The sequence below is a fragment of the Chinchilla lanigera genome, unplaced genomic scaffold, assembly GCF_000276665.1.
Source record: "Chinchilla lanigera isolate Chin_1 unplaced genomic scaffold, ChiLan1.0 scaffold00026, whole genome shotgun sequence".
Taxonomy (NCBI): domain Eukaryota; kingdom Metazoa; phylum Chordata; class Mammalia; order Rodentia; family Chinchillidae; genus Chinchilla; species Chinchilla lanigera.
In genome coordinates, this window is record NW_004955427.1 from 23599738 (window position 1) to 23614545 (window position 14808).

A 14808-nucleotide genomic window follows, 5' to 3' on the forward strand; every position below is an offset into this window, starting at 1 on the left:
TGAAAACAATAAAGAAAAACTTTATGTATTGAACTACATAAAAATTTAGAACGATGAAAAAATGTATTAAAAAGCAAACCAGGGCTGGGGATTTAGCTCAGCGGCAAAAGCACCTGCCTGGCAAGCGCAAGGTCGTGAGTTCGGTTCCCGGTACCGGAGAAAAACCAAAAAAAAAATAAATAAATAAATAAAATAAAATTCGTAATTGCTTATAGTTAATTATAAGAAACTGTCAAAATGTGTGGACAATAGAAGCCAGGTTGAGCAAGTCAAATCAAAACATTTTTCCTATAGTAGAAGTAAGTAGAATAATGTAGGACCACATTACATTGTTTAAATGTAATTTTTGAAGATAATGCATTCAGATGATTTTAAAAGCAAAATTAAAGAGAAATGTAGACAGTCTTGCCACTGCGTTCTACCGCCTTCCACCCTGTTACTTCACCTGGTTCCCTATGGTAATGGCTTTTTCTAGTTTCTTGGCTTGGAAATAGAATACATACTCCCTCTTGACAAAAAGTGGCAAACTACTCTTCCACACCTTGCTTTTTCCACCTAACTTGTTCTGGGAATCTTCTATGTGAAAACACAGAAAGTTTTATCTTTTTTTTCCTCTTGTTCAACTACATAGTATTCAGTCCTTGACTATGCTATAATTTAAATATTTTGTTCTTTACAGACCATATTTGCCCTTATAAACAGTGCTACATTTAATACTTAGGTGTACATGTCATCATATACATTAAGGTTTAACTGTAGGAAAATTCCCAGAATTAAAATTTTAGAATCAAAAGGTAAATACATTTATGATTTTGATAGACATTGTCAAATTGGTCTTTATTATAAAGATCACAGCATTTTCTGTTTCCATCAATAAGCTTCTCCGAACCCTTATACTTCTTATTTGAAAAACTTCATGTGATTTTTAAAAGCAAATTCCATTCCAGTAATACTGTCTTGTTAAAACATATATTCTCTAAATGAAAACCAATTATATAATACATTAATTTGAAGTCAGCATAGTCATTTCTTTATTATTTGTTAACATGGAAAGGAACCATGAGGTATATATCTACACTGGCAGGCAATATATATATAATTCAGTTTAGCTTTGAAATATGGAATATATTGTGATTTTTTTCCCCCATTAAATATCTGGTTTTTTGGCAGTATTGTGGATTGAACCCAGAATCTCTCACATGCTCTACCACTAAGCTACATCCCCAGCCACTGAAATGTCACCTTCCTAATGACGTCTGTATAATAAAACATTAAATTCAACTCAATTTCTTTTAGCACAAACTGGTTTTTGGTGGGAAAAAAAGACCAGAATTGTAAAGAAACCAGTGAAGTATTGATTTTTTACATTTCAATCTCTGGTATCATGAACGATATTTTATTCTCTTTCTTTGTGTGTGTGTGTGTGTGTGTGTGTGTGTTTCTCCAGTCTTTTTTATTTTTTGAGATAGGATCTTATGAAGTTATCCAGGCTTGGACTTGTATCTTCCTGCCTCAGCCTCCCAAGTAGCTGAGTTTATAGGCATGTACTGCTACACCTGCCCAGAGATTAAATGGACAGATAGACAGACAGACAGACAGACACATAGATATAGACATATATACACAAATTGTGCTGATTACTTGGGTAAAAAAATTCATAACTGCCAATAAAATGAAAGATCCAACACAAGTAAAATTTTTCATTTTTACCTCAAAAATATGAATCCCTGAAAGAATATTGTTTTAAGTAGCACTAATTAATTAATATGCATTTTCATGAAATGAGTTTCAACATTAAAAATTGCATCTCACCATGTTACCACCTAGAAGGTGGAGACCCCAGAGTAAACAAGTGAAAGTTTACCATTGTGTTGGCCTCAGTAGAATCCTATGAGGGAGCCCTCTGTACCATGGTGTCTGATGCAGCCTTTCTCTTCCCTTGCAGCATTTTCCTCAAAGAGCTGGAGAAGTATGAACAGCTGCCTGAGGATGTGGGACACTGCTTTGTCACCTGGGTAACCAAACAGCATCTTCTCCCACTGTCCATATTTCTAGCCATGCACATGGCACCTCTGCCAGGCCCAGGGATTGGTGTTAATGCCAGTCTCACTGTGGACAGGGGCTGTAGAGAGGGATCGTAAGCATATCTATGAGAAGCAGTCCATCCCTCAAGGAGCAGAGCCATCCTTGGGAAGGCCTTTAGATGTCTAGTCCAATCTGCATCTCAGACTCCCTAAGAACTTTCTAAAACTGTGACATCAGGAGAGTGGGACAAGGACACCACCCTTGCAGCAGTTCAGTCCACTGGTTATTTTTACAAGATGTGGATTAGGGAATTAGAATGATCAGAGGCCACAGAACTATTGATTGCACTTTTTTCCTTAATAGAGATTAATACTCTCCTGGGTATCCATTCCAATTTTGACCTGCAAGATGAGTGTTTCCTCACCTTTTTTGGTGCTATCATCAGACCAAGTAAACAGGCCAAATGTAACAGGTTCTAGTCATATAAATCAAAAAAATAATCTTCATTAGCATCTCCATCACACTGTTCTGAGCTTAGATGTTCTGTTCTGTACTCTTAGATTGTTCTGTACTCTGGATATGAGTACAGAAAGCTTCAAGAAAGTCTACTAAGGACACTGAATGGAACAAAATATGAAATTCCTTCCCCAAGGCCAACAATGCTATTATATAATAATTACCTGATTATCTTTAATAATATATTAATATTTTGATTATAATAATATACTTATAAATTATTTTTATTATTGATTTGAATTCAAAATGGACTAGTAACTTTTCAGATTATCTTCACAAATCAGACAGTGTATGTTCCCAACAGCCCTATGGAGTCATCAGGACTATGGTTACATTTTAGATTTCAAAGATGGGTATATCTTAGCTGAGATAGGGGTTGGCTGGCCCATTGACCTGTAATCAGTATCACAGCTAACCCCACAACTCAAGGCCTGACTCCTAGACAAGATTTCTTTTCATAAAATCCTAATGCTTGCTTCCAAGAATACTGTTTTTTTAGTAAGTCTAAGGCTGCTGTCTCATTTTGTTCTAATACATGAGCCAATTCATAGCTCATATTTATGCTGATAAATAATGTATGATCCCTTACACAGCCAACATAGACAAAAAGAAGATTAATCATTAAGTAAAAGGATTTTTTGCATCTTGTTTCATGCAATTTGTGAGTCATCTTTACAATCAACCATAAGTATGATTTATTATCATCTCTCAGAGATGATTAACAACCTCCTAGGCAGTTTATAGCCTCTAAACTTGGTTTCAGAAGACCTTTGGTAACTGGATAAATTATGAACCTTTTGCCAAGAATTATCCCTAGCAGACTTTCTTAAATATCATGTTCTTAATATATGAGTGTAGTGTAGGACTGAAAAGTAGAGTTGCTTGTATACCGAATGGCATATATTGAATGCCATATATTGAATGGTAGTGGCTAAGACCAAGAAGCTTGAAGTTAGATTATCTGGGTTCTCCACTTTTTAACTGTGGGAATTTAAAGTCAGTTAACCAGTCTGTGTCACAATTTTTTCATCTATAAAGTAGGGACAAAAATAGAACCAACTGCAGAGTGGTGGCCTGAGAATCAAATGAGTTCATGTATGTAAAGCACTCAGAGGAGTGATGCCTGATGTGAGGAGCACATACTTAAACTGCTCTAGCAGGGGAAGATATCTGAAATGTCCTACAGGTATCAAAACGGACATTTTCACCAATGGGAAAAGTACTTGGCCACCAAAATGCACCCATCTTTCCCAATAGAAAGGGGGTGTCGGTCTAACCAAGAGGGTCCTTGGAGAAATAAGAAATGCATGTTATTGGCTTGAAATAACAATCTATTTAGGAATCACTGTTCAGATCCTACCCCAAAGGATCACCCTACCTTCTTCCTCCACCCCTCATCATTGCTTCTGGGTAGTTGGGGAAGGTGGTGCTTGACATGATCCTCAACTCCCCCTAGTGGAGAAATTTAGAGTAAAGTAGATCTAGGATCATATCTTTTTTGTATTTGTCTTGAAAAGGGTAGTATTTGTCCTTTTTCAAGGTGGGGAACACAATTTTGGGTAAAACAAAAGGGGGTAATCTCTAAATACATTATCCAACTTTATGATATATGTTTATTTTTCTCTTTCTAAATCAGACTCATGTTAAGCTGAGCTTCCTTTCAGCAAAACTTTTCTACGTGCCAATCAGAGAAAAAGAACCCAAGGTCTAGTAGGGAACTGAGACTTGGATGAGCCAAGAACATTTGTCATGGCAAATCCAAGCACTGGTATCTGTGGGTTTCATTGTGAAGCCCATGTTGGGCCCTTCGGGCACAGTGGGCAGAAGGGAGCAACTCCTGCATGCTTACCTATTATTGTCTTTGTTCTTTTTAGGCAGACAAATTTCAAATGTATGTCACCTACTGTAAAAACAAGCCTGATTCCAACCAGCTGATCCTGGAGCATGCAGGCACCTTCTTTGATGTAAGCTATGGTTTCCATTCTTTTTTTTTTTTTTAAAGAGAATAAAAAAAATAACAAAATAGAAAAAAAACAACACAACACTAAAACTATAAAAATGATACAAAGTTTCAAAACAAAATAATAGGAATTAACAGTGGCTGTTATATTACATATTATCTTCAACTGGAAGAGTGGCTCAGATTACCAGATGTAAGAATGCAAGATTGATCAAACTGTTAAAGAGAATAATAAATAATAAAAAATACAAAAAAAACTAGAAATTATATAGAGCTTCACTAAACAAGATGGTAGGAATTCACCAATTGTTGTTATATTGCATATTGTTGTCTTCAAATTAGTTGTTCAGATTACCAGATATAAGCATGCAAAATTGTTCAAAAAAATTTAAGCAATCTTGAGCAATTGATGAGCAAGTGGAAATGCTTTTCTACTTTGGGATAATGGGCATTTAGCTATTCTTTGTTTCTCATTTTTGTTTACTGGCCACACCAAACATTTATCTCATGGATAAAATAGAGAGGAAAATACTAAGATAGTGTTTGTTTGTCTTTTGTTTCACCCCATTCCATCTCAACTGCTCTGACTTTGTACAAAGCAAATTTGTCTCTATGCCTCAACATCAAATGTAGCTGGACATAGATTTTGTGATTACAGGAGGATTATGCAGTTGTTGGTGTAGATGTTTTTCTTCTACTTTGTGTTTAGCTTTCTCAAAACATGGTTGTTCTCAAAGTGTGGTTCTTGACCCAACTATGTCAGTATCAGCAAGATTTGTTAGATATGCAAATTTTTGAACCCCAACCCAGGTAGTTGACTCTGGATCTCTGACTGATACCTAGCAATCTGAGTTTTGAAGAGTCTTCATGTGTCTTGTATGCCCACTCAAGTTTAAGAATCACTGCTCTAATGCAGTTGTTTTAAGCTTGGTTGCACATTGTATTGGCTGGCGGGCTTTAGAAAAATACTGATTCCCGTGTCCCTCACTTGAGATTCTGATGTGATTGGCCCAAATGAGACCAGGCATTGGAATTTTTAAGTTTCTGGTGAGAGAAATGTGAAGTCACATTGAGCACTTCTGCTGTTATGGAAGCCAAGAGAAGAAAGTAAGCTGACATCCCTTGTCAGATCCTTTGATTGTGAATAAACACACAATCTGGTTGATGGATGATGGGATAAATCTGTTTAGTGCTGCTCCCCACAGGAAATGACCTCGTGGCAATGAGGGAACAGAATCAAATTGAGGACTGCAAGATTCAAGGGATGAATGAGAGGGAAAGATGAAATTAAGAAACAAGTAGAATTCAATGAGAGACAGACTGTAGCAGGAATGGACAGAAACTTGAAATTCAGAAAAATGTAAAGGCCATCAGTCTGTCTTCCTGCCTACCTGCTTTCTTTTCTCTCATAAGTATTTGCATAAGTATTTGAGTATCTGTTGTATGCAAAATAGTGGAGTAGGCCCAATGGAGAATATAAAATCATTGAAACAAAGTTCTTATACTCCAGTTTACAAAATCAACCTCCTCTGCACATCTTTCCAGACTGACATAGCTATAACATAATTGATTCCATGAGTACCTTGTTGCTCAGTAAAGGAATCACTCTTGAATGGTACGGAACAAACATGTGATTTTTAAAATGGAGAATTAATATAGAAATGGTCCTGCGTGCTTGAAATTGGAATTCCTGGAGTAAAACAGAAGAATCAAAGAAAAATGCTCTAAACTAGTATCACAACTTATTGGATGTCACATGGAGTTCCCTGTACCACTATTTTCTTTGAAAATGTATTTCCCTAAGATGTTTCTGGTTTATCATTCATCAAAGGTATCCAGACAGGTCTTTTTGAAGTTTTAGCTGGACTGTGCCATTTTCCACTTCACAATTTTTGGACATGGACGTCCTGTGCACTGTCTGTGCCACAGATACTTCTGTGTCCTTATGAAGTTGACTCTGTTTTTCTCTGCCTAGAATGGATTGTATCCTGTACTTATGTGCACATATACCACTCCCAACACACACAGTTACTCTTCAAAATTCTTCCTGTCTTCTAAAGGCCCCATGCTGCTTGGGGCACAAATCCTTCACTTTTTTTTTTCTAGTACCAGGAATTGAACTCATGACCTCGTGCTTCACTTCTTAATGCATGCATTGTACTTTGTATCTCTGCTACAGTATTTGTAACAATTTACTTTTTGGCGGACAACAATGCTGTGAGCCCCCTGAGGCCTGATGTTATGTCTGATTGGTTTTTTGTGCACATCTCAGTGCTTGGTGCTGTACTGTTTCCCTTAGCCAGTGATCCTCACCTACCTGTTTCTAGTCCATTTCTGGACCTTGGCTTAATAAGTGAAATATACCCCCAAATTACCCACCCACCCCCATTTCCAATGGAGTACCTGAGTAGACTGTACTCTAGTTGGGAACACGAGTGAAGCCAGAAAACCAGCAGTTTACCTTTGGCCTTACATGAGGAGGGAGAGCAATGACCTGTCCTGGTTTTTCCCAAAGCTTTTCAGAAAGCATAATGTTGTAGTTTATTTCCATTCCATCAAAAGGGTTTATCTGAATTCTGCACCTAGAAACTTCCATTCCATCAGGCTTTATCTACTTTAAACCCATGCTCTGTAAAAGAGATAAACCCTTTTAAAAGGCACCCTTATAACTCATTATTGTAAAGAGAACACAGAATATTGAAATCCTAAAAAGACCCACACATTTACCTGATGCAGAATTTTTACCCAAAGTGTGAGCACAGTGTGGGTGTAGTATCTGGTGCTCTGTGGTTCCTGAGCTTGCTTTGTTGATCTTGCTGCTGGAGTGCCTTGTCCTCCCTCAGAGAGGGAAGAGTGCCAAAGGTACATTATTGCCTGTGTTCTCTGGGTACAGGAACCACATCTAAATGATTTTTTATTCTCCATGGAGAGCTGAGATCCCCAAATAAACCCACAATTTGCCCAGAGAGGGTCCAGTTACCAGCTGTTTTGCCATTTTCAACAAGTCCTACTGTAAGCACATGCCTTTGGGATGAGGTGAATGAGTGAAAAAAAACTAATTTCTGGGTAGTTGGTGAGAAATGGAATAATTTTAAAAGTATTATTCCTTCTCACTCACCTTCCTCTGTAACCTCATAGAAGTCCTATCTAGTCTAACTTTAAAATATTTCTTTGTATGTCTTCCAATGCTTTGATCTCAGTAATTCTAACTTAGGGAAATCTCCACGGGGACTTTTTAAAATAACAGCATTCTTGAGATATAATTAACATACCGCTCAATTTGCCCATGTAAAGTGTAGAGTACAAAGCTTTCTGTTATGCTGATAGATATGTACAACCATCCCTACTGTTAATTTTAAAACTTTTTCATCACTTCAGAGAACAAGCCTGCACCCTCTAGCTACCACCACCACCGCAAAGCCCTGGCCATAAGCTATCACTGATCTACTTTTTTCTCTGTAGATTTGTCTGGACATCTCATATAAATGGAATCATGCAATATGTAGTCTTTGTCACTGACTTCTTTCACTTGGAAAGGCTTCAAGGTTGATCTGTGTTGTCCCATGCATCATTACCTCATTCCTTTTTGCGGCCAAATAATATTCCATTGTATGGATATACCATGTTTTATTTTTCCATTGATCTGTTTGTAGACATTTGAGTTGTTCAGGCATAAGCATACAAGTACATTATGATTTCTCTTGGAAGTGGAATTTTATTTAGGAGTAGAATTGTGAATCACATGATACTTTTAATACTAACACCTAGCCTTTTACAGTACCTCCTACTTTGTCTGTCTCTCCTTCCCTAATCTCTGCCTCCTATAATTGCCATTCCTGGAAAATGCCATCCACCATATGTTTCTTCTCTTTAAGGTCAATAATATTTTGCCATTGGAAAAAACACCATCAAATTCTCTTTTTCTAACTCTGCTCCATCAATAACCCAACCAGTCTTGCTTGTGTGACCATTTTGGTTTTGTTTTGTCGTGTTTTACTTCTAGCACCTAGGTGTATATATTCTGTACCACTCTGGCATAGTCCTGTTTTCCTGGTTATTTTACACAGTGTTCATTTCAGCCTATTCTGTATTAGATGGTCTCCCTTTAGAGTGTCATTCTTCCAGCTCTCTCCTTAACCACCTCCTCCCTATCTGCTATCTCAGCTGAGGCTATATCTTTACCTGCCTCTCTGACTACCCATCCAGTCATCTCAGCTCTCTCTTCTGATCACTGTTGTGTTCTAGTTTGTGTGTGTTGAGCCGACTCAGCTAGACTAAAATCTTTTGGAGCAGGTGCTCACATATACCCTGCTCTGACCTCCATAACCCTGAGACTTTGGGGAGTAGAAGCTCATGTGGAGATGGAATAGAGAGTAAATTAAAAGACAAGATCAAAGGCACCAACAGCAGCTGGTGGCCAGGGTCTTGGCCTGGGCATGAATGTTGAGGGTGGTATACCTGGACATGGAGGAGGAAGATTGGTTACCAGGGATAACAGAAGGGAAACAACTGCAAACTACTCTATGGGTTCCAGCTCAAGAGACCCGAGGGACAGAGAGGTGCCATTGACCACAATGAAAAATGTATCAGAAACAAAGTGACGATTCTGAGTTAGGATGAGTTAAGCTTAAAAGAAGAGGGATTGGAAAAAGGTATATCCTTGTGCTATTTTTAAGAAGACTGAGGACGGATAAAATCTCAGGAGCCATCAAAACAAATCAGAGCCACATCCTCTGTGTTTGTTTTCACTGCCCCTTTATCCCTCCTTTATCTCCCTGTCCTGTGTTGTTTCCTTCTACTTCAATTGCTTCATCCCTCCTTTGCCCCTTCTGCTTATCATTGACCTAATCACTCTTTTTCTATTTTCATCTCTCTCCATTTCCTTTTAATTTATACATCTATCTCATAATCCCACTTCTTTCCTGAAAACTTCTCCCATTTTGCCATCTCCTGTTTTCTCTCTGTAGTGCACCTTGGTCTCTCTTGTTTCTCTCTCTGCCCATTTCTCCCTATAGAAGAACATTTTCTCATAATTATCTACCTTTTTCTCTTTTCTTCTCTTTTTTACCCTTGCTTTCCTCCTTCTAGAACATTCCCCCTCCACGTCTCATTGTACCTTGTTCTCATCCCTGTAGGAGATCCAGCAGCGGCATGGTCTGGCCAATTCCATCTCTTCCTATCTAATTAAGCCTGTGCAGAGGATCACCAAGTACCAACTGCTCCTGAAGGTACCTCCCTCCCTCTTCTCTTGTACCCTGCTGTCACCACTGACCAGGGCACAGGAGTCTCAGCTTTGTCCCCCCAAGTTGGGAAGCTTCCACCTAAAGACTTTCTCTACCAAGAACAGATGTGAGGCTTCAGAGGTGAGCCCACACTGGCACTTCTGGCCCCGGACTGCATTTCCCATCCTACAGAATTCCAGATGCTTTTTTTGAGGGAGAAAGATGTGAAATGGGAGTAAGAATAAGTTGTGACTGCTTTTCACCCCCATCTACCATTTTAGCTGCTGCCTCCTCCAGCACTGACTGGCTCTGAGAAGCTCTCTCATCCATCTTTCCTGAGCAGATCCCTCCTGTGGCCCCTGTTTTGGGGGGTTTTGTTTGTTTGTTTGTTTGTTTTCACAGAATCAGCAGTCAGGGTCTTTAGGACATTGCTAGCTTCTATGGGTATTAGAGGTCAGGGTAGCACCCACCACCTTCATCTCTGAGTTTGTCAAGATCATGGGGTTACTGGAGAAAAGTAGCCAAGATGCACATAAAGAAACCCAGTGGCATTTGGTATTTGGAGGGTCCCATGTGTTAGGGTTTTTTCTGGAACCATCCAACAGATTTGGATTTCTTTTTGTAAAAATAATTTGACAGTCAAATAAACAAATTATATAAAACACTAAGTAATTGTGCCTCAGCCTTCTCATATAAGGATACATTGATACTCTGAAAATATGGCATTTCTGCAGAAACCCAGAGAAATTGACATTATAAGTAGCTATTAACATAAGTCTATGCTAATTCCTCAAGTGTAAGGATGGAGTCTTTCTCCCTTTTGAATATTTTTCTGGTTGTTCCTGTGATGCAAACAATACACAGATAGAAGGGAATGTGTTAAAAGAAGTATAATTTCAAATAAAATCTGATGAAATTGAGCTCATGTTTAGAGATGCCTGTAGAATCTTACATATTCTGTCTTCGCCTAATGTGAAAACCAGTCTGGTTTCATATCTAGGGCTCTGGTCACACTGGAGAGTCCCCACCATCCCCAGCCCCTGGCTTAGTGCTTATGAGTCCGTGACAAAAGCGAAAAGCAGAGGCGCAGGGATCCTGTGCCCTGGCTGTTTCTCCTGGACTCTGGCTCAGGGAAGGGCCCCACACCATGCTGAGCCTTCAGCCTCCTCCCTGCCAACATGCCTTTAGGAGGAACTCTGGGCTTTTGCTTTCAGCCACTCAGGTCCCCCAAGCATGCAGAATAACAGAGAATCCAAGCTGGGCGTCGTGTGCGCAGCCTCTACTGAGGACCTAGTATGAGAAGTGACATTGTGCAAAACATGCCTGCTGTTTTGTCAAAACTGCTTTTGCATCTGTAGTTTTTGGAGTTGCCATAGAAAGACTTAGATATTCACATAAGATCATGGAGTAGGAAGCATCTCTGTTCTTAAAAAGTCCCTGTGCTTTTGACCTTAAAAGCATAGATATTTTATTTAGGCTCTTCATTACTTGTGATTGCCTAGTACTTACATTAGATTCTCCTCAGCCCAGATTTCTGTGAATACCTCCTTCTTCTCTACCATGCTTCTAAGTTATTTTTCTTGTGCTAATATTCTTTAGCATTTATTTTTGTGGCTTTTAATTTATGTAACTCAAAACCTTTGCCCAAACTGGTGTTCTGAATTTTAAAAGAAAAAAATTGACTCACCATCCACATTGCCAGTGTCTTTAATCAGTAAGATGCATTTCTAAGAAAAATATAGCATTTTTGCTCTTGCCTTAGCTCCCATAAGGCTGGAGTTCCCCAGGATGAATTATGTGACACGCACAAGGCAGGGAAGTAGGGGACAGAACGTGCCACCCCATGCATGGCTTTAGGCGACTGGAGGGGTGGGCCCTGGGCCTTTGTTCTAGAATTGTTTCCCAATGAGAGAGACTTCGCAATTAACTAAAAAATGAACAAATAAAGTAGCAGGGATTTTATTGTTGGGAGGCTGTAAAATTATTGAAAAAAAGAACATTTTGGCTTTTTAAACATGTGCTGGTGGCATAGTGCCTGCTGAGTAAAAGAAAAATAGTTTGCTGAGCTTTTAGCATAAATAAATAATATGGGATTTATTTTCTCCTTAAAGTCAGTTTTACTCGAAATAAATTGATATTTAATTATCAGTGTCTTCTGGGGCTTATCACATTAGGTACTGCCCGAGTGTAGAAACTATATGTCAGTAAGAGTGCTCGATATTCTTCCTGTAAATCTGCTGCAGCTGTCCTTTTGGAGTTTGAATTAACTGTGGAGGCTTCTCCTTATCATAAACTATCACAAGCATACAAGGAGGATTTATTGGCTCTGCTGATAGATTGGTAGACTTGTTAAATTGCTTTGGGAGATTAAACTAATTGGTGTTTTCTGTTGCAAATTGAAGCATATTTCTTGTTTCTCTCCCATGTTCTGCCTCAAGTGTGTTTTGATGATGTATGAGAACAATGTTGGGAGGGTTTAAATTAGGAGAGGGGTAGGGGTATCAGAGAACTTCAGGTTGCGTGAAATAAGTAAGACTTTCTGAACAGTAGGAACATTATACTGGCTGCAGCCAAATTCAAGGCTGAGAACTCCTAGAATTCCAGACATGTGCTCCAAAATTTTCTCCTCTTCCTGGATACGGAAAGCTCCCTTATTCATGTAGGAATGGATCCAACATAACACAAAGGGCTAGATTTCCATATCACAGTCTCACTAGTCAGATATTTTGCCAAGTATAAAGCTTTACTAATAAATTGAAGGATATAAATAATGCCAAGGCAGAGATGAATCAGGAAAAGTCCAGGGCCACCAATGCACCTCCAAGTCCCTTCTTGCAGCCTCAGAATTGGCTCTGGGCCAGATTAACGAGTAAGGTCTCCAAATGATATATGGCACATGATACCATTTTCCCAAAAAGTGCTGCATTCTATTATTTTCCAAAGAAAATACCATTTTGGTCATGAAATGTAGTTGCTTTTTACTTAGACACAGTAGTTGCTTAACTTGAAAGTTACTTTCTGGAGAGCTATGCCCACAAAAACTATAAATTCTGAGTTTGTTTACTGTAAGAACCAGCCAGATAGATAGATTTTGAGAAACCATTCCATACGTAAGCATTCTGCTGCTAGCAAGTGACATTAGTGTATTTGCCAGGAGGCCTGTCATTAATTCATTTACCAGATTTGATCTGAAGAACCTCTTTCTTTCCTAGAAGTAAGTGTTCCCTCCCCATCCACCCATTTTCTGCCCCCTCATGGAGAGAATATAAATTCCAGATTCATGCTGCTTTACTGTTTCTTTCTCAATGCCAAAATGAACAAAATAGTAATTCTCATAGGAAAATTCAAAAGCCACCATTCCTCTAGTTTGAGCAAAAACTATTCCAAATGGTCTTATGATTCCTAAGATATGGAAATGATCTTTTCTCTATCAGCAAGATACTGTGTCTTTTGTGGGGATGGTGATGACTGAGATGTCAATGGAGAAGTGAAAAGGAGAAGATACGCTCCCCTGGCAGTAGGAGAGGGTCTGCTCTAGGCAGTCTTGGTGCATAGATGATAAGGTGGGAATGGACAGTGTGGTGGATAGATGACTGGGCTTGGATTCAGGAGACCTGTATGGCCTCCTTTGAGTTACACAACCAGAAGGACAGTATTTCATCTCTCTTCATCACAGTTTTCTATTCTGACAATGAAAGGGCTAATCTAGAACCCCATCTATTGGCCCCAGGATAGGAAATCCTGACCCACACAATCTAAAAATCTTTTACAACTCTGAAATGCTATAAACCTACAATGTCACTAGCCTCAGGTTACTCCCAGTAGGATAGAAATTAGCCTCTATGCAGTAGAAGTGGCATTAGTAATAGGCTTGAAGAGACAAGTGCTGTGTGTTATGTAGCACACCCTTTTGTCTTCTTCTAATTCTCTTTATTCTTATTTATTTTCTTGTGACTCCACAATATTGCATTTTTATCATGTGCTTCACCAGGGCATATTTTCTTCTCTAGGAAAGCAATTCACTGATAAAGAGTGTCCTACTTGCTGACTTAAAGTTCCAGCCATTTGGGAGTTGGGATGAATTGACTTCATTAGGGCTAGTTAGGGTTGAGGAAGCTCAGACTGGAAGAAAAACAGTGGTTAAATTCTTTGGTAATAATTCCCCACCCCACTTTCTTTGTAGCTCAGAGAGAGGTGTTATAGAGAATGACACTGGTGTATAACTTCCTTGATGGGTTAGAGGCAGTAGAAGGGTTGGAAAGAGGAAATGAACCTGTGTCTGGACTTTTTTCCCCAGGAACTTCTAACTTGCTGTGAAGAAGGGAAAGGGGAGCTCAAGGATGGCTTGGAGGTGATGCTCAGTGTCCCTAAGAAAGCAAATGATGCCATGCACGTCAGCATGCTGGAAGGTACCTGTCTTCCCAGCCCGTCTGAGAATGCCTCCTCCACTCCTAAGACCAAGGAACTTGTGTCACAGGAGGGAAGGGCCTTGGAGTCAAGCAAGGGGCAAGGCTGGAGGAAGGGAAAAAGGGCAAGCTGTTAGGTAGGTCCTGTGTAGACCTTTGAGGGGCGTTCCACAGACCAGTTTGGCTAACACCAGCCTCCAGGCAAGATCAGGCCTAAGCCATTTAAGGTGGGTGGAATCTTGAATATGTTGCTGCCAATGAAATCATCAAGGCCAGGCATCATCCTTACTGTAAATGTGCTTGAGTCCTGACCCACAGCAGTCCTACTAATCTGCATAACATGGCTTTTGTCCTCAGAATAAGAAATTTTAATTACACACCCACATATCAGTGTCTTTAGCATTATACCCTTCTCTATTTTTAATTTAGGTAAAATATACACAAATATACATACTGTAAATTTACCATTATATCCACTTTTATTGGACAGTTCGGTAGGATTTGCTACATTTAATTCTTGTGCAAGCAGCCCTTCAGCCCTCCTGACAGTTAGGAAAGCCCAGCCATATAACACTGGTAGGATGTCAGTAAGCTGGAACCATGCTCTTGGGATCCAGAATCCTTGGAGAGCAAGACTTCAGTAAAGTCTTGCAAAATAGATTGGTAGAGAATCCAGAAT

At 39.2% G+C, this 14808-nt stretch overlaps 1 protein-coding gene across 10 annotated transcripts in view; it reads left to right on the forward strand.

Annotated features, from left to right (window-relative positions):
* Positions 1-14808, forward strand: part of Kalrn (kalirin, RhoGEF kinase) — a 638378-nt gene that overhangs the window by 414987 nt on the left and 208583 nt on the right. For all 10 annotated transcript variants that reach the window (XM_013515182.1, XM_005386537.1, XM_005386534.1 and 7 more), the window contains exons 26-29: positions 1946-2015; positions 4416-4505; positions 9637-9729; positions 14021-14132. In XM_013515182.1, the coding sequence (XP_013370636.1) occupies positions 1946-2015; positions 4416-4505; positions 9637-9729; positions 14021-14132 (365 nt within the window). The remainder of the gene's footprint in view (positions 1-1945; positions 2016-4415; positions 4506-9636; positions 9730-14020; positions 14133-14808) is intronic.